This window comes from Thalassophryne amazonica, chromosome 13 (assembly GCF_902500255.1).
Source record: "Thalassophryne amazonica chromosome 13, fThaAma1.1, whole genome shotgun sequence".
In the NCBI taxonomy this organism is placed as follows: domain Eukaryota; kingdom Metazoa; phylum Chordata; class Actinopteri; order Batrachoidiformes; family Batrachoididae; genus Thalassophryne; species Thalassophryne amazonica.
In genome coordinates, this window is record NC_047115.1 from 69168409 (window position 1) to 69188843 (window position 20435).

General features: G+C 39.6%; 1 protein-coding gene across 1 annotated transcript in view; it reads right to left on the reverse strand.

Annotated features, from left to right (window-relative positions):
- birc6 (baculoviral IAP repeat containing 6) overlaps window positions 1–20435 on the reverse strand; it is a 346340-nt gene that overhangs the window by 287445 nt on the left and 38460 nt on the right. The window contains exons 11-17 of the mRNA XM_034184474.1: window positions 12950–13099; window positions 12629–12854; window positions 12296–12456; window positions 11451–11582; window positions 3654–3785; window positions 2480–2646; window positions 733–866 (exon numbers count right to left, since the gene is read on the reverse strand). Of these exons, the coding sequence (XP_034040365.1) occupies window positions 733–866; window positions 2480–2646; window positions 3654–3785; window positions 11451–11582; window positions 12296–12456; window positions 12629–12854; window positions 12950–13099 (1102 nt within the window). The remainder of the gene's footprint in view (window positions 1–732; window positions 867–2479; window positions 2647–3653; window positions 3786–11450; window positions 11583–12295; window positions 12457–12628; window positions 12855–12949; window positions 13100–20435) is intronic.

A 20435-nucleotide genomic window follows, 5' to 3' on the forward strand; every position in this document is an offset into this window, starting at 1 on the left:
ACTTTGTCATGACGATCAAACTCAGAAAAATAAAATGAATTGTTACACAGCTTAAAAATATCTGAACAAACGTCATTCACATGCTGAATATCTTTATATTAAAAGTGTGCGCGTGTGTGCGTATGTGCATGCATGTGTGACTTTAGTATGTTCCTTGTGAAAAATAATATAATTGTAAATATGTTAAAAATACATGCATGACACAATAAAATGAAAACACTTATTTCCATTGTGGTACAATAATCATCATAATAATAATAATAAAAATAATGATATATTAATAGTGTGTATATGATAACAAGAACCAAAACAATTTACAAATACATTAAGACAGTAAATAAACATTTAGGTAACAATTAGGTAGAGTGTTACTGACTCACTGTCATCCAACATACAGAGAATAGCTGTCCTTCCTCCATCTTTTCTGCCATCTCCTCTGCTTAAGACAGTCTTAGGCTTCTTAAAAGTGCTCCTCCCTTAGGAGCTCTCTTAAGGCCTAAGGTGCTTTGCGGACAACTTTTATTTTACTAAGGGAAAATTCTAAGAAATGTCTAAGAATTCAAGGAATTGTAAAATTTTTCTTAGAGGAACGTCACTGGGAGCTATTTTAGCCTTAGGCTGCTTCATGGATACGGGCCCAGATATTTAAGCAAACAATTTTAACAATTTCCATACAATCCTAACATCCCATCATAATAATAAGGGTCACACTGATTTGCTTGGTAAACTGACCTTTCTTTGGGTATCGATGTCTTCTTGAACCTTCTAATTGTGACGGACACTTCCTGTAATAAGTCACACCCACGTAGATTTTCTACTTTCTTTGAGGGTGCTGGAGTTTCAGTCTTTCCTGCAGAGACCTTCTCCTACACACAGACACATTTTATTTACTCTATTTGAATACACAAATGTTTTTCATTTGACAAGATCTAGAGTATAACAAAGCATACATTCATGACACTTCAATGCACAAACAAAAGCACATGCACTATAAAAGAATATAACAAAAACTACTGAACTACTCAGTCCGCTGACTGTAGTTTGTCCATATATTAGAGGCTACCACATACCAGAAGTTATGTACATATCCTACCTTATAACCCTTATTGTTGGTTATGTGTTGTGCAGTGTGTATGTAACTTAAAGCCTTTACTGACTGACATGTTCCAAAGCCCATGGATAGTTTTACTACAGAAAACTAACCTACTTTCCATTTGTCCTTTTGGTTTTCACTTATCCCTAGAATTGGTTCAAAGTATATTACCATATTTTCTGCAGTATAACACGCACTGGAATATAAGCCACATTGGTCCAAAAATGTCTCTTTACAAAAAAAAAAAAAAAAAAAAAAGTATATGTCACATCATAGTATAAGTTGCATTTATCACTTCATGCAAGAAGAAGCAAAATGGATTTAATTGCCATGTTTAAAAGGCACACAGAGCATTAAGGAGCACAGCTAATGAGTTTTGTAATGTCACTATACGGGCACAAAATGCAAGTAAACTCCTTTCAGCCACTGAACAGTGAACAGTATATGAAGTAAACGTACAACGCAATAAAACTATCACTGACAAACCAATTCCAATGAAGTTGGGATGTTGTGTGAAATGTAAATATAAACAGAATATAATGATTTGCAAATCCTCTTCAACCTATATTCAATTGAATACACCACAAAGACAAGATATTTAATGTTTAAACTGATAGACATAAATATTTGATAGACGTAAATATTTGTTCATTTTGAAATGGATGCCTGCAACATGTTTCAAAAAAGCTGGGACAGTGGCAACAAAAGACTAGGAAAGTTGATAAATGCTCAAAGAACACCTGTTTGGAACATTCCACAGGCGAACAGGTCAATTGGAAACAGGTGAGTGTCATGACTGGGTATAAAAGAAGCATCCCCAAAAGGCTCAGCTGTTCACAAGCAAAAATGGGGCAAGGATCACCACTTTGTGAACAACTGCAGAAAATAGTCCAACAGTTTAAGAACAACATTTCTCAACGGTCAATTGCAAGGAATTTAGGGATTCCATCATCTACAGTCCATAATGGAGAACTTTCTACCCGTAAGAGACAAGGCCGAAAACCAACATTTAATGCCCGTGACCTCCCTCAGGTGGCACTGCATTTTGTAATTAATGGTTTGTGGATAATTCCCGATTTGCAGCTGATTCACCTTTTGGGGGTTAACAGAGGCCCATTACACACGTCAACCTGCAGCAACAATGCATACTGTATTCCCAAATGTGACTTGGCCTTACACAGTCTGAAGTGCTGCTCTGTTCTGACTCAAAACAAAAGTAGCAACTTCATTTCCACATAATTAAGAAAGATTGATGATGTGCAGTATCTTTATAAATTAAATAAAACATTTTATATATAGATATCTATGTAGTACAATTCCCACTTCACTTTGAAATTTAAACATATACTGTGTCTTCATGTTATTGATTCTGATTGTGTGCAGTACCTTGGAGGCCTGTGCTCGATGCAGTAGGGTGGACAGCGAGTGCGATTTAAGGCCCTGAGGCTTGGCACAAGGCATTCGGACCACAGGCCTGGAACTCTCTTCCAAGCTCTTGTCACTCATTGCTTTGATGTGAACCAGGAAGGACCGGTACTTCCCGCCTGCCATCCCTGCAGTTGTGGTGTAATTTTTACTAAAGACAAGCGAAGTGCTAACAACATATTATGATAATATGCAAATGTCAGAAGATGATTATGTTGTGTATTACTAAGATGTTTAGAAGGGTAAGTATAAACTAGTTTTGCACAGACTAGTTAACAGCATTTAGAAAAACACACCTGATATGTTCAAATGTTGTATGCAAAAGCCTATGTTGTGTGAAAAGTGTATGCTGTCTTTTAAAAATGCCACGAGAAAAGAAACTGAATCCTGCAAAGCCCTGAATGGTGAATTTCCATGACCCAGAGTTGAACTCACAAGACCTGAATACTTCCCAAAAAGAGATACAATCCACAGGTGTTTTTTATTGGTGTAATACTTGCTATATATAGAAAAGACCACACTTTGAGGTGGAGAAATGTCCCTCTTTACAGTATATAAGATGAATGCAAACCAGTGTAAACAGCTGTTCCAGTGTTCTTGAGGACTCTGAATTTGCTTCCTTTGCCGTCAAAATAAACCTGTTACTTTGAGACTTTGATCTTTTTCTGACTTGTCTGGATGCCTTTAAGGAGATTTTTTTGAACAACTGAGCAAAACACTCAGACTCTCATCCCGTGATCAAGGACTGTCTGAAGTCTCCATGACACAGTGAGATAGAAAGGGTAAATGAGAGTGTGCTTATGACTCATACGCTCACCTGGAACTTCTTTTGTTTGCTTTCAAGTCACTTGTTGATGTTAAAAAGTCCAGGTGACACAGAAAATATAATTACTGCATTTACAACAAGAGTACTCTGAGAGCCCAATATCCCCTGCTGGCAAATGTTTTGGTACAACTGCTTGCTACATTCTGATAACATTTCAAGGTACATGACAGCTGATTACTGGACAGTCACAATATTACTGTATGTATCCACCATTTGGAACAGTAGTCTACTTGACACGATGAACTACATGCACAAAATATGTAAGACAGTCATAGCTATCAATGCTCCTCAGACAGTGAATGTCATTACCTTTGACTAGCTTAGGGCTGGTGAGGCTAAGCATACCAGCATGGCCAGAGAGATCCAGCCCACTGGCCAGCCACACTGGACCACATAAGATATCCTCCTTATGGTCCTCAAGGAATGGACAAAGCACTGAACCTGGAAGAAACACATTGACAACCAATAAATAAACAAAATAAAAGTTGTAAACATTTCCTTGCTCTGCAACTTCATACAGATCAGTGACAAAAGGCAGATTCATCATCATGAGGAACCATTACAGTAAGTTCTATTTCATTCCTCCGGGCTGCCAGTGGGCGGTACTTAGCACCTGGATTAGCCTACAAGAGCATGTGCAGAGGTCAAGATCTTATACCAACAAGGGCACATTAGTGAACCTGACCTGGGTGACATCAGCAACAATATATAAAACTGTGTCACCCAGCAGTCTGTTTTCTTCAGACGACTACGTCTTTTCTTTTTCCTCGACGAGGCTACCACTCACAGTGACTAAATCAGCTTACTACAAGTAAATGTTGGTGGCTTAAGTTGTTACTGTTTGGACTAATGTTCCCCACCGTTTGAGCCACTGGGAGCCGGTGACCTCAGATGGTTGTCTGTTAAGACTAGTGCTAATTTTGTCACCCATGTTTCAATTTAGTCTTAGTCTTCTGTCAAAGTTCATTCTTAATCTTAGTCACATTTAGTTATTCACATATTTTTGTTAGTCATGTTTTAGTCGACTAAAAGCAACATTTTAGTCTGGTTTTAGTCAAACGAGAACTCAAGGTATTTTAGTCGAGTTTTAGTCAAAATATTTTAGTCTTTTTCTATTTATTTCAGAGATAATTTTTGTTTATTCAATCCAGCTGACTTGTGTTCCACAGATGAAATATTGATTAATTGTCTGGAATAACAAACATCTGGAATAAATTGAATGAATCTTGCTAAGCATATGATCAGGATGTGCGAAGACAGTAATTTGGTTCTATCTGGTTAGGTGCTTCTACCTGCAGACAGCTTCACCTACTATAGTGAAGCCCATAAAACAACTATTTGGCTTGATCATCTGATATGTACTGCAGATGCTCATGCACTTTTGAGCAAAATACATTTACCTATGCATGCCATTCTATGTTTGAATGTTAACTGCAGTGACACCTCTCACTGTGATGACCTCTGTGAAATGTACAACTGTATTGTGTTTGACTTATCAGAAGCCAGCAGACCTCTAATCACTCTCCCTAATAAAGCTGTAAATGCCAAGCCTGGGTGGAACAGGTATGTTGCTGGTCCCCATGCAGAAGCTAACGCGGCCCATAAGGCCTGGGTAATTGCTGGTAGACCAAGGCAGGGGCCAGTTCTACAGGATAAAAAGGTAACCAATACTAGATACAAATATACAGTGAGGAAAATAAGTATTTGAACACCCTGCAATTTTGCAAGTTCTCCCACTTAGAAATCATGGAGGGGTCTCAAATTTTCATCTTCGGTGCATGTCCACTGTGAGAGACATAATCTAAAAAAAAAAAAAAAAAAAAAATCCAGAAATCACAATGTATGATTTTTTTAAATAATTTATTTGTATGTTACTGCTGCAAATAAGTATTTGAACACGTGAAAATCAATGTTAATATTTGGTACAGTAGCCTTTGTTTGCAATTACAGAGGTCAAATGTTTCCTGTAGTTTTTCACCAGGTTTGCACACAATGCAGCATGGATTTTGGTCCACTCCTCCATACAGATCTTATCTAGATCAGCCAGGTTTGGAGTTTCAGCTCCCTCCAAAGATTTTTTGTTGAGTTCAGGTCTGGAGACTGGCCAGGCCACTCCAGGACCTTGAAATGCTTCTTACGGAGCCCCTCCTTAGTTGCCCTGGCTGTGTGTTTGGGGTCATTGTCATGCTGGAAGACCCAGCCATGGCCCATCTTCAATGCTATTACTGAGGGAAGGAGGTTGTTTGCCAAAATCTTGCAATACATGACCCCATCCATCCTTCCTTCAATACGGTGCAGTCGTCCTGTCCCCTTTGCAGAAGAGCACCCCCAGAGTATGATGTTTCCACCCCTATGCTTCACGGTTGGGATGGTTTTCTTGGGGTTGTTCTCATCCTCTCAACATGGTAAGTGGAGTTGATTCCAAAAAGCTCTATTCTGGTCTCATCTGACCACATGACCTTCTCCCATGCCTCCTCTGGATCATCCAGATGGTCACTGGTGAACTTCAAACGGGCGTGGACATGTGCTGGCTTGAGCAGGGGGACCTTGCTGCCCTGCAGGATTTTAAACCATGACAGCATCATGTGTTACTAATGTAATCTTTGGGACTGTGGTTCCAGCTCTCTTCAGGTCATTGACCAGGTCCTCCTGTGTAGTTCTGAGCTTTCTGTTTGCAGAGGATAGAACAACATGCCTATTAGGAAACTTTTAACAGGTAGGTCTCAACAGCTTTAACAGTTTTAAAAATGTTTTTCACTGTTCAGCTTAGTTTAGTACGTTATCGGTCTAAAGGTTATCGGATGGTAATTCATCGGAAGATAATTAGTCCGATGATAATTTTTAAATTTATCTAAAAAGATAATCCAATAATGAAAACATTAGCTTCGATAATTATCTGTTATCGGATTATCGGAAGTGTGCCCACCACTGATCATAACAGTTGTCTTCTACCAAGCTGCTTGCCTGTTGTCCTGTAGTCCATCCCAGCCTTGTGCAGGTCTACAGTTTTGTCTCTGGTGTCCTTAGACAGCTCTTTGGTCTTGGCTATGGTGGACAGGTTGGAGTGTGATTGACTGAGTGTGTGAACAGGTGTCTTTTATACAGGGAAGAAGTTCAAACAGGTGCAATTAATACAGGTAAAAAGTGCAGAATAAGAGGGCTTCTTAAAGAAAAATTAACAGGTCTGTGTGAGCCAGAATTCTTGCTGGTTGGTAGGTGTTCAAATACTTATTTGCAGCAGTAACATACAAATAAATTATTTAAAAAATCATACATTGTGATTTTCGGATTATTTTTTTAGATTATGTCTCTCACAGTGGACATGCACCTAAGATGAAAATTTCAGACCCCTCCATGATTTCAAAGTGGGAGAACTTGCAAAACTGCAGGATGTTCAAATACTTATTTTCCTCACTGTACAGTGTGCTTTGTTGGCAAGCATGAGCAAGCCTTGAGAGTTGACTCTATGGCTGGAAAACTGCTTGACAGCAATGACACTGGCTTCTGGAAAGAAATGAAGAATATAAACAGGGTTAAAACAGCACTGCCATGTAACATTGAGGGTTTATCTGGTGGAGAAAATATAACTGAACTATGGAGGCAGCATTATGCTGCTCTGTTCAACTGTGTCAGAAGTGAGCCCTACTGTACAGGTAATATAGAGGAGGATGTGGTACACATCAGCTCCTATAAGATTTCCCAAGCCATAAAGCACCTAGCTGTTAACAAATCATGCGGCATGGATAATATCACTGCAGAACACCTGAAGCTTGCCAGCCCTGGGGTTGATGTCTTGCTGGCTATTTGTCTTACAGGGTTAGTAACGCATGGTATTCTGCCAGATGCTATGTTGACAGTTATTTTAGTACCTGTCATCAAAGACAAGGCTGGGAAGGTAGGGAGTATGGATAACTATCGGCCCATTGTCCCAGCCAGCGTACTGTCTAAGGTGCTAGAAAGTGTAATATTTGACAGAGTTGGAGATCTTATTTGCACCACAGACAATCAATTTGGCTTTAAGAGTAAGCATAGTACTAATTTGTATATTTATGCATTAAAAGAAGTCATAAAAAAGTACAGAGGACAGGGCTCAACAGTGTTGGTAGGTTTTATTGATGCCTGTAAGGCATTTGACAAAGTCAATCATTACAAGCTCTTCGCCAAGCTGAAGCATAGGGGTGTTCCGGGTAGCATCATACGTATCCTGGCATACTGGTACGACAGGCAGACTATGCAGGTGAAATGGGGGAGTTTTTATCCTCTTCCTTCAGAGTTGGCAATGGGGTACGGCAGGGTGGGCTTTTATCCCCAAGCCTAGTCAGCCTGTACATGGATGTCAAGGCAGCTGAGAGATTGTAGAACAGGGTGTATTGTGGGTAACACCTTAATCACTTTATGTACGCTGATGATTTGGCCATTATATCTCCCAGTAGTGCAGGGTTCCAACAGCTTCTCAACATATGTTCAGACTATGGGATCAAGTTTGACATCAAGTATAATGCCAAAAAGAGCATGATAATGATATGTAGGACCAAGGAGGATCAACATCTTAATTTCCCAGGTTTCTATTTGTCTGGTCAAACCCTGTCTGTGTGTACCAATGTAAAATATCTAGGCCACATTATCAATGATAAGATGGAAGATGATGCTGATGTGCTCAGACAGAGAATATTGTTGTATGTCCAAGTTAATGTTTTAGTGAGAAAATTCGACGACTGCTCTGATGAAGTGAAGGTGAACTTGTTTAGAGCTTAATGTACCCCTATGTACACGGCCCCCCTCTGGGTGAGCTATAAGAAGGAGAGCTTGCACAAACTTCAAATTGTGTATAATGATGGTCTCAAAATCAGCACAAGAAGCCCGGGGGTAGTAGTGCCAGCAAGCTTTTTTGTGATTTAGGGTTAAACACCTTTCAGGCCACCCTGAGAAGACTGATGTACAAGTCTATATATAGACTGCAGGGGTCCCAGAATAATCTTATTATGCAGTTCAACAATCCCAGGTGTAGTTCTGTCAGATACCAATCCCATATGTGGAAATACTGGTATTTGTGCCTTGTATAGAATGTGTATGCACTTTTTTTTAAATGGCATCTTCGACTGCTCCTATTTATTATAGATGCCTTTTATTGAATTTGCACAAGCACTTTTTATGTATATATATTTAATTTTTTTAATATTAGGTGATCTTATAATGCCTTTTTTTTATACTATATGTTTGTTTTATGTTTTGTATGTGATGTTATGACTATTTGGACGTTGGAGTCTGAAATAAAGTTTGATGACGTTTGATGATGTACAGGAGATTCAAACAGTTAACAATAAAATTTTCTTAGAAACTGCAAAAAAAAAAAAAAAGAAATGTTTTTTTCATGAAGAAATTCTGTATATTAATAGGTAAAATGCACATACAAATGCGAAATACTCCGCTGCTTTGTATTATTTCACAAGCTTTAACCTTTTACAGTACATTTAATTTTATACACCACAGACTTTTCCAATAAATTAACTTCAAAAATTAAAGGTGTAACAGATAACAAAACTCAATCAGATTGGATCACTGTTTTACTCATGGATCAGATCATGGATTTTCTAAATACTACTTTGCCTTCTCATGTTAAAATTTACTTAACAAACAAGGGGCTTTTGCCCATGTCTTCAATGAAAACAAGGTGTCAGATGTTTTAATATGAAATACTTGCCATATTAAATTGCAATATGAACAGCGCCGCTTAATAAAAAAAAAAAAAACCTCTCTCAAAACAATAAAAATAGTTTAAAAAAAAAAGAAAAAGAAAAATGTAGCAAAGTGGATCTAGGGCACAAGTTAAATTTGTCAAGAGGGTAACAATAAATTTAAATAGCACATTCAGGATAAATACGTTAGTCCTCCCGAGCAGCCACCCACTAGGCAAAAGTTGTGAAAAATCATTTTTGCCCCATTGCTCAATAAGCTCTCAGCCACCTTGGCTCCAGTGGGCTCACAATGACACAGGGAAGATGTGATAGGCATGCAGTCTTGACATTTTGTACAGATTCTTTCCGTGTTTGGGCCAACAAGTGTGCTAAGCCTGCAGAACAGTGCCGCAAGAACAAGACAGCACAGCTCATCTGTTTTTGACAGGATGCACTTATGTGAATGCAGTTAAATTCACATGAATTCACATACTGTGTCTCAATAGATACACAGCCCCCTTCTAAAGGCTGCCTCATGAAACTCTTCAGGCTTCAGCCCTTCAGACGTAACAGAGGCCAGAAAAACCCGTTCTGTTCTGAAATGAGACTAGCCCAGGGAGCCTTTTGTTGACGCGTCATTACATTTCCCCACCTCCTCTTACCTGGCAACCCTGTCAGATGCATAGTGGGCATAACCTGAACATTAGTAACAATGTTCAGAATGTATTAGTGCTTTACTTATAAGTATTACTTATTTACAATTGTACATAAGAAGTCTAAAAGTGACTTCTTTTTTTTTGTTTTTTACCAACAGTCCTGGGTGGGAAAAACAAACTTAAAAAAAAAAAAAAAACACAAAGCCATGCAATGAATCATGGAATTATTTGGGCTGTAGCCTTCGACTGAGGGAGAAAGAACGGTGCAAATGATGTCCGCTTCACAAGCAGCCTTTGAAACAGGGCAGTCCCATTGCACCAGTTATGAAAACTGTCAACATCAGCCTCCGAAGTGTGCAGCCACTGAACTGGGATACAGCCAGGGTCTGTATTTCACACCATTATATATAAAATTTACAATTAATCTGTGGTTCACATGCATGCCAAATTCATTGAGGGGCAGTACATATTAGGGTCGCCTTATACAGAGAGCAGCGACAACTGAGAACACAGTGCCATTTTGGGGCCAATTGTGCTGAACTACCGAAATAACCTTTTAGGTTTTCAACATTGTTTTTAGTCAGTTAACCACATACAGCAACGCATCCAGGTACAGGTCCTATCAAAATAAATATAAAAATAGTTAACTAGCAAATTTATAATTTATGATAATTTATTTAATTAAAGCCTGATTTATGCTTGGCAACTCTAACTCCGTGTCGTGGAATGACATCAACATGCGTGACAGTTTCAAAATTCTCTGTGGCTGGATTATGCGTTACTGTGGATTAATTTGCCCCTCAACAGACTTTTCTTTCTACAATCATCACCTCCAATTCAAAGGCAATGACCCTGTGTTGTAAATTTGGGGACTTTTCTGCCAAACGCATTTGATCCATTATCAAAATGCATTCAGCGTATGCAGTGCGAAAACTATTAAAATAGGAGAGGAAAGCGTGAAACCAGAAAAGTGTCAAAATCACAGGTTTTTGTGGTGTCTGATTTCGCAGGTGCATGTCAGGCTGCGGGTCTCATGTCTGAGCACGGTTTGAAAAAAATAAATGGTCGGTCTTTTAATCACGGAAATGACTCCTGTCCCACTTTCCTCATATCGGCGACTGTCAGAGCGCCGAACTTTAATTTTGTACCTCTGTTACTGTGCACGTCCAGACTGCTCTGTCAGGTTCCATGCAAGGGGTTTTAATGGAAATGCAATGCGGTCGGATGGGACGCGTTGTCCGATCTGAGTGAAAATCCGTTATATACAGTGTTTATTACATGGAAAACCATACAAAAACCTCCGGTTTATACGATGACAGTTTAGGCAAGTTTTACTATACATGGGACTGAATACTAAATTTACCTACCTCACAAAACTTTGAGGATGAAGTCGTATCCATCCCACACAACTGACTTTATTTTCATAAATATTTTCCTCTCTTCGGATCTGAAGGTAATCTGTACATCCTGAACCTGTTGTTGTATCTATTTGTGCATCCAAATGCACAGCAACCCGGCATTTTCAGTGAATAAATAAATAAATAAGATGGATTTACATGCAGATAGTTTAACAGTGAACACTATTTTGGCCCCAAGATGGCACCACGAAACACGTGACTTTTTTTTTTTGTCTCATCATGTTGCTACTCTCTGTATGAAGGGAATCTAGTCCATAAGGATCAATTGTGCTCAGTTCCACCACAAGTAAAAATATGTATGGTAACAATCCTATGAGAATGATTGATGCAGCCCTGAGCAAAGAATTTATTCTTTACCTGATGTCTCCTCTATGTCCATGAACTGAATGTCCTCTGCAAAGTCATGCAGGAGAGGCTGACCATTTCTCTCACCATTGGCATGGAGAACATTGGAGAGGGGGAAGGAAATCTGTCGATCAACTGCCGTCTCTGATAAGGAGATGAAATGCAAAATTCACTTATAAGTACTTTTCTTTTTCATGGCAATTCCATAGTAACAACAATAACAGGTGAGAGGGAAAAACACAAGAACTTGATGTAGCAGCTGGTCCACCTCTCTGAGTCATTACAATTGTTTTATTAAAGACAAAACCAATAATTAATCTATATTTCTGGAAAAGACCTGTATTTATTTGGTGCACAGTCAACTATAACTTTTTTTGCAACAATTGGTATTAAACTAGCATTTGCTAGCCTGTTTTACCAACTTATTGAAGCAACATTCTGAATAAAATACCAAAACAACTCAAATTTAGACTACTAATACCGTTGTTCAAAATGGTATTAGTAGTCAAAATGTAATGTAGGAGCATGAAATGACCAATAACAGCAACTACTCACTCCACTTCCACTTATTGTGAGCAACACATCAACCATGTAGCTCAAAGTAAACATCTTGAATAAAAGGTACCGGTATGTGCATAAACTCATTCAAGACAAAGTACACAAGCTGTGGGTAATTGTGTATCATAGCAGTAAATAAATTTAATTTATAATTCTGAGAAGTTCGAGCAATGACTGTTTAAATTTGTTTGCAATTTACAGTGTGAAACAATACTTGTATAGTGTAGTTCAGTGAAGCACACTGTTCACTGAACTACACAAGATCTATTGTGGGGGGCATCTAAAAGCAGTATCCTCACCGGTAACTTTTCCCAAACCGTGTGCTTTATTCTTCAGCAAAGTAACCTGGATCTGCGGAATGTTGACAATGTTGGCATTTAGGACAAATTTGAAGTCCACATGTCCCACCATGCAGGCCTTAGGCAGCACAAGCTCAAAGACATGTTCGTCCCAGCTAGAGCTGGAGAGACAATGATGCATATTAGGATAACTGCAGACATTATTTTGCAAACAAAACACAACCACCCATAATATAAAGACAACATGCGGCACACTTCTTCTCATGCGTGTCACACCACTTTTTGCAATACATCCAATGATACTACAAATTAGCCAAGAGCCAAACCAAACACCTGTCACTCTGAAGTTTCCAAGTGCGGGTGTGTTGGGCTGCATCTCCATGATGCTGCTGGTGTAGGTGCTGAGGGTGGCGTCGCTGCTGCTGCTCTTGCTGCACCTCCACCCAGCATGGAGGCACTGTGGCAGAGAAGCGTGGCGTTAATGTCTCGAACCGTGTCAGCTCGACCAGTGACATCAGGCTGTCTGTGGTCAGCAATTGGTCCACTAGGAGGTCCACTCCTGAGCAATAGGGAAAATTGTGGAATAAAAGATTAATATACGCGTATAGTGAGAATGAAAAACAGGACAAAACTTGTGGTGACTTGAGGAATTACCTGTGATCCCAGGGCTAGAAGGGTTAGATGAGGGCTTTGCCCCCTCAAGCAGCAGATCAGCCCCTTTAGAAAGGGGGCCATCAAGAAACATGTCTCCGTCATCTACATCATCACAAACACCTCCAATTTGAAGGAAATGAAGTTCTCCACCTTTGGAGAAAATGCAGAAAAAAATCCAAAAGAACACCATTAAATACACCACTTACTTAACCACCAACCACAGCAATATCTTCTTTTTTATTAGCGATGAGTATCATTAAGATTTTTAACAGCATTGCTACTCTTAATGGTCCTGCTTATCAGTCGGGCACTTAACAGTATTTTTATCTGTACTTGTTGGAGAAAAAAAAAATAATCAAATGAAGAATCATATTAAAAATGCGTTCTTTCCTATATACAATTTAACATGAACAATCAAGAGCAACCACACGTGACAGTAAAATTCTCTCCACCATTATTGGTTCTCTACCGGACAAGAGAGAGACGTAAATCTACTTCCTTAATTTCTCCACTACTGAAAGCAATACAGCAGAGGAGCAGAACTTATCAATAATATAAATAAAGAGTTCCTGTACCCATCCTATTTTATAACCATAGCTATTAATTACAGTACTGTAACCACCACAGTACAAGAGTGTGACGAAACACCCTATTTACTACCTAAACGTAGTCCATTTAAGCAGAATGTTTTCATTATGACTTGTATTAAATGCAACCCAAAATGCAGAATGTTTTCATTATGACTTGTATTAAATGCAACCCAAAATGCAGGCAGTCATCCACAAAGGAAGTGGAGAAATGAACGATTTATTACAAAGTGTTTATATAAAATAAATAAATAAATAAAAAAGAGGGAATAGTCGCCAACATTAGTGACCTGGGAGGTTTTCGTCAGCGGAAAGTGTCAGAGAGGCCATAAATAACAGGAGTGAAGAATGTGGAAAAACATCGTAGACAGAAACAAAATATTCAGCAACAGAAGAAGCACTTGAATAAAATTAAGTAGTGACACAAAGAGTAGATAAGAAACAGGTTCGGTGATTGTGACGTGTATCAGCTGTGAAGTAAAGCGTGGGATATTACTCCACCCACAAACACACCCATAAACAGATGACACACAGATAAGAGTGAAACATCACACTGTAAAGAACCCTGACCCACAAATAAATAATGAACACAAGACAAGTGTAGAGGAACTTAAGTAGAACTAAAAAAATGGCTAGAGTATAAAACAAACGAAAAAGGACCAGAAAACTCCTAGAAACGACAAGGACATCACAATGACGAGGACAAATAGTGTTGTGGCGTACTTGCTTTGAGGAGGTGTTGCTATATCTTGCTGTAAATGTCAGATGTGATGCTGCTGTTGCTGCAATGTGAACTGTACCAGCCATCACTGTTATTGTTTACATTTTGTTTTTCTGATGTGTGCTGCCTGGTTGGCAAACGACAGTACACCCTGAAAGTATTCAAGGCAATTCACTTTTTCTATATTTTGTTATGTTACAACCTTATTCCAAAATGGATAAAATTCTTCTTCTATCTGCAGATCTCTGAGACAGGATTGTCTCAAGGCACAAATCTGGGAAACATTTCTGCAGAAACATTTCTGTTGCTTTGAAGGTCCCAATGAGCACAGTGGACTCCATTATCCATAAATGGAAGATGTTTGGATCCACCGGGACTTTTCCGAGAGCTGGCCACCCACCTAAACTGAGTGATGCAGGAGAAGGGCCTTGGTCAGACAGGTGACCAAGAACCCGATGGTCACTCTGTCAGAGCTCCAGGATTCCTCTGTGGAGAGAGGAGAATATTCCAGAAGGACCACCATCTCCAGACAGAGTGGTCAGACAGAAGGCACTCCTTAGTAATCTTTACACATAACGACGAATCACAAATGCCACAAAGTACACATTCTTGGCCGCTGATCACAAATGTGATGATTCGGAGCAGAGGCATCAGGAGTCCTCAGGACAGCACTTCGTTATGTTCTGTCAGGTTGTGAATCAGACAAATTGTCTCCACCCGCCATATTCACGCTAACGTCAGCTGCTGAGTTGCGCAGAAAGGAGAAGGAGACGGAAAGAGCCAGATGTCTGGCTGCATGTGGCTCTCCTCTGGCTCAGACTTGTTCTCCTGACCATTAGGAACAACAGCAGGTGGAACACCTGCAGGAGCATTCTGAGGAGCTTTGGAATGACTTAGCATCACTGTTCCTCTTTGGCATACTGCAGCAATGACACTGAATGTGGTGCAGTAGGGTTGGTCCACAGTGAAATGTGACACCGCATTACAATTTGTGTCAAAACTTGACAGTTTCCGTGTCAATTCATATCGACGTGTGAGTCTGGGCTCCAACACCCATCACAGGAAACACTACGAGCGCTGTGACATTCTATTAAGGATCACCACGAATCAACATGCTCAGTTGCAAACTCCACAACATGAGGCGACATGAGGGTGGTGCGTGACGATATCACAAATATCACGCACCAACACTCACTGTTAATGCTGCATTTACACATGACAACAAGTCACGAATGTCACGAAGCATACATTGTTGGCCGCTGATCACGAACGTGATGATTTGAGGCACAGGCATCCTCAGGAACTGCTGAAACCTGTTACCACGCATTACGATTAATGGCACGTCTTGCTGGCAAATCATCAGGAACCATTACACACGGTCAAGAATTATGTTCCGCACTGTTGTGCGCTATTACATCATTCTGTCACGTTGTGAATGAGTTGAATTGTCTCCACACACACACACACACACACACACCTATATTCATCCTACCATGAGCTGCTGAACAATTTTGATCACTCCAGTTTGATCCTCAAAATCTAGATAATCCACAGCAGAAGAACTTTGTGAACTATGTGAACGGTTGTAACTTTGTGAAATAATTCGTGGAAGATTTTTTGACAGCCAAAAATATCCTCCACAAAAAAATCACGAATATCACACACCAACACTCTATTAAGAAACCTATTCAGATGCATTAAGTCACATTAAGAATGTCAGGAATGTGCCAAGAATGACGCAAATATGACATTCATAGCGCGCCCTGCCTATGTGTAAACACAGCACAAAAAGGCACATGGCAGCCCGCCTTGAGTTTGCCAAAAGGCACTTGAAGGACTCTCAGACCATGAGAAACAAAATTCTCTAGTCTGATGAAACAAAGATTGAACTGTGGCATGAACACCAGGCGCCATGTTTGAAGGAAACCAGGAGCCATCCCTACAGTGAAGCATGGTGGTTGCATCATGCTGAGGGGATGTTTTTTTTTAATGGCATTAGAGACTAGTCAGGTTTGAGGGAAAGATTAATGCAGCAATGTGCAGAGACATCCTGGATGAACACCTGCTCCAGCGCGCTCCTGGCCTTAGACTGGGACAATGGTTCATCTTTCAGCAGGACAATGACCATAAGCACACAGCCAGGATATCAAGACAGTGGCTTCAGGAAACTCTGTGAATGTCCTTGAGTGGCCCAGCCAGAGCCCAGACCTGAATCCGATTGAACATCTCTGTAGAGATCTGAAAATCCAACTTGATGGTGGTTGAGAGGTGCTGCAAACAGGAATGGGCAAAACTGCTTAAAGAAGACTTGAGCCTGTAACTGCTGCCAAAGGTGCATCAACAAAGTACAGAGCAAAGGGTGTGGATGATTATGTATGTTATTTCTTAGTTTATTTTTGTGGTTTTTTTTTTAATAAATTTGCAAAAAAAAACAAAAAAAAAACACCAACAACAAAACCTTTTTTCGTGTTGTCATTATGGGGTTTTGTGAATAGAATTTTGAGGGGAAAAATGAATTTACTCCATTTTGGAACAAGGGTGTAACAAAACAAAATGTGAAAAAGTGAAGTGCTGTGAATACTTTCCAGATGCACTGCATCTGTGGGAGCAGCATGTGATAACAGACATTTGTCAGTTGTTTGTGTCACTGGGCAGGACGTCTCACTGTCTGGCAAAAACACATATAGTTGTGTTCAAAGGTTTACATACCCTGGCAGAATTTTTGATTTTTTTTTTTTTTTTTTTTGCGCCATTTTTCAAAGAATATGAATGATAACTTTTTTCACTCATGGTTATTGGTTGGGTGAAGCCATTTACTGTCAAACAACTGTATTTACTCTTTTTAAATGACCCTGATCAAAGTTCACATACTCCTGTTCTTAATACCGTGCATTTCCCCCTTTAACATCAATGGCAGCTTGAAGTCTTTTGTGGTACAACCCCAATTCCAGTGAAGTTGGGATGTTGTGGAATGTCTAAATAAAAACAGAATACAATGATTTGCAAATCCTCTTCAACCTATATTCAATTAAATACAACACAAGGACAAGCTATTTAATGTTCAAACTGATAAACTTTATTGTTTTTGAGCAAATGTTTGCTCATTTTGAAATGGATGCCTGCATCATGTTTCTAAAAAAGCTGGGGCATGGCAACAAAAGACTGGGAAAGTTGATGAATGCCCAAAGAACACCTGTTTGGAACGTTCCACAGGTGAACAGGTTACAGTAATTGGAAACAGGTGAGTGTCATGATTGGGTATAAAAGGAGCATCCCCAAAAGGCTCAGCCATTCACAAGCAAAGATGAGGCAAGGATCACCACTTTGTGAACAAGTGACTGAAAAAAATAGTCCAACAGCTTAAGAACAATGGTTCTCAACATTCAATTGCAAGGAATTCAGGGATTCCATCATTTACAGTCCATAATATAATCTGAAGATTCAGAGAATCTGGAGAACTTTCTTCATGTAAGTGGCAAGGCCGAAAACCAATACTGAATACCTGTGACCTTAGATCCCTCAGGCGGCACTGCATTAAAAACTGACATCATTGTGTAAAGGATCTGACTACGTAGGCTCAGGAACACTTCAGAAAACCACTGTCAGTAAACACAGTTTGTCGCTACTTCTACAAGTGCAAGTTAAAACTCTACCATGCAAAGCGAAAGCCATACATCAACAACATCCAGAAACACCGCCGCCTTCTCTGGGCCCGAGGTCATTTGAGATGGACAGACACAAAGTGGAAAAGTGTGCTGTAGTCTGTTGAGTCCACATTCCAAATTGTTTTTGTAAAGCATGGACGTCGTGTCCTCCGGACAAAAGAGGAAAAAGACCATACAGATTTGTTACCAGTGTAAAGTTCAAAAGCCAGCATCTGTGATGGTATGGGGGTGTATTAGTGCCCATGGCATCGTCAACTTATACATCTGTGATGGCACCATCCTGTAATCCAAGCAACGTCTTTTTCAGGGACGTCCCTGCTTATTTCAGCAAAACAATGCCAAGCCACATTCTGCACGTGTTACAATAGCATGGCTGTGTCGTAAAAGAGCGTGGGTACTAGACTGGCCTGCCTGCAGTTCAAACCTGTCGCCCATTGAAAATGTGTGGCGCATTATGAAGTGCAAAATACGACAATGGAGACCCCGGACTGTTGAACAACTGAAGTCGTACATCAAGCAAGAATGGGAAAGAATTCCACCTACAAAGCTTCAAAAATTTGTGTCCTCAGTTCTGAAATGCTTATTGAGTGTTGTTAGAAGGAAAGGTGATGTAACACAGTGGTAAACATACGAATGTCCCAGCTTTTTTGAAATGTGTTGCAGGCATCCATTTGAAAATGAGCAAATATTTACACAAAAACAATAAAGCTTATCAGTTTGAACATAAAATATCTTGTCTTTGTGGTGTATTCAATTGAATACAGGTTGAAGAGGATTTGCAAATCATTGTATTCTGTTTTTATTTACATTTTACACAACGACCCAACTTCATTGGAATTGGGGTTGTAGTTGTGGACGAGGTTCTCTGGAGGTAAAGGTGCCATTGAATATGTCTTGGACTTTATTTGCATGAATTATGAAGAAATACAAACCGTATGGCACTCTATGGTACAACCCCTGGCAAAAATTATGGAATCACCGGCCTCGGAGGATGTTCATTCAGTTGTTTAATTTTGTAGAAAAAAAGCAGATCACAGACATGACACAAAACTAAAGTCATTTCAAATGGCAACTATCTGTCTTTAAGAAACACTATAAGAAATCAGGGAAAAAAAAAATTGTGGCAGTCAGTAACAGTTACTTTTTTAGACCAAGCAGAGGGAAAAAAAATGGAATCACTCAATTCTGAGGAATAAATTATGGAATCACCCTGTAAATTTTCATCCCCAAAACTAACACCTGCATCAAATCAGATCTGCTCATCAGTCTGCATCTAAAAAGGAGTGATCACACCTTGGAGAGCTGTTGCACCAAGTGGACTGACATGAATCATGGCTCCAACACGAGAGATGTCAATTGAAACAAAGGAGAGGATTATCAAACTCTTAAAAGAGGGTAACTCATCACGCAATGTTGCAAAAGATGTTGGTTGTTCACAGTCAGCTGTGTCTAAACTCTGGACCAAATACAAACAACATGGGAAGGTTGTTAAGGCAAACATACTGGTAGACCAAGGAAGACATCAAAGCATCAAGACAGAAAACTTAAAGCAATATGTCTCAAAAATCGAAAATGCACAACAAAACAAATGAGGAACGAATGGGAGGAAACTGGAGTCAACGTCTGTGACCGAACTGTAAGAAACCGCCTAAAGGAAATGGGATTTATATACAGAAAAGCTAAACGAAAGCCATCCTTAACACCTACACAGAAAAAAATGGGCTAAGGAAAAGCAATCGTGGACTGTGGATGAAGGTCATATTCAGTGATGAATCTCGAATCTGCATTGGGCAAGGTGATGATGCTGGAACTTTTGTTTGGTGCCGTTCCAATGAGATTTATAAAGATGACTGCCTGAAGAGAACATGTAAATTTCCACAGTCATTGATGATATGGGGCTGCATGTCAGGTAAAGGCACTGGGGAGATGGCTGTCATTACATCATCAATAAATGCACAAGTTTATGTTGATATTTTGGACACTTTTCTTATCCCATCAACTGAAAGGATGTTTGGGGATGATGAAATCATTTTTCAAGATGATAATACATCTTGCCATAGAGCAAAAACTGTGAAAACATTCCTTGCAAAAAGACACATAGGGTCAATGTCATGGCCTGCAAATAGTCCGGATCTTAATCCAATTGAAAATCTTTGGTGGAAGTTGAAGAAAATGGTCCATGACAAGGCTCCAACCTGCAAAGCTGATCTGGCAACAGCAATCAGAGAAAGTTGGAGCCAGATTGATGAAGAGTACTGTTTGTCACTCATTAAGTTCATGCCTCAGAGACTGCAAGCTGTTATAAAAGCCAGAGGTGGTGCAACAAAATACTAGTGATGTGTTGGAGCGCTCTTTGTTTTTCATGATTCCATAATTTTTTCCTCAGAATTGAGTGAGTCCATATTTTTTTCCCTCTGCTTGGTCTAAAAAAGTAACCGTTACTGACTACCACAATTTTTTTTCCTGATTTCTTATAGTGTTTCTTAAAGCCAGAAAGTTGCCATTTGAAATGA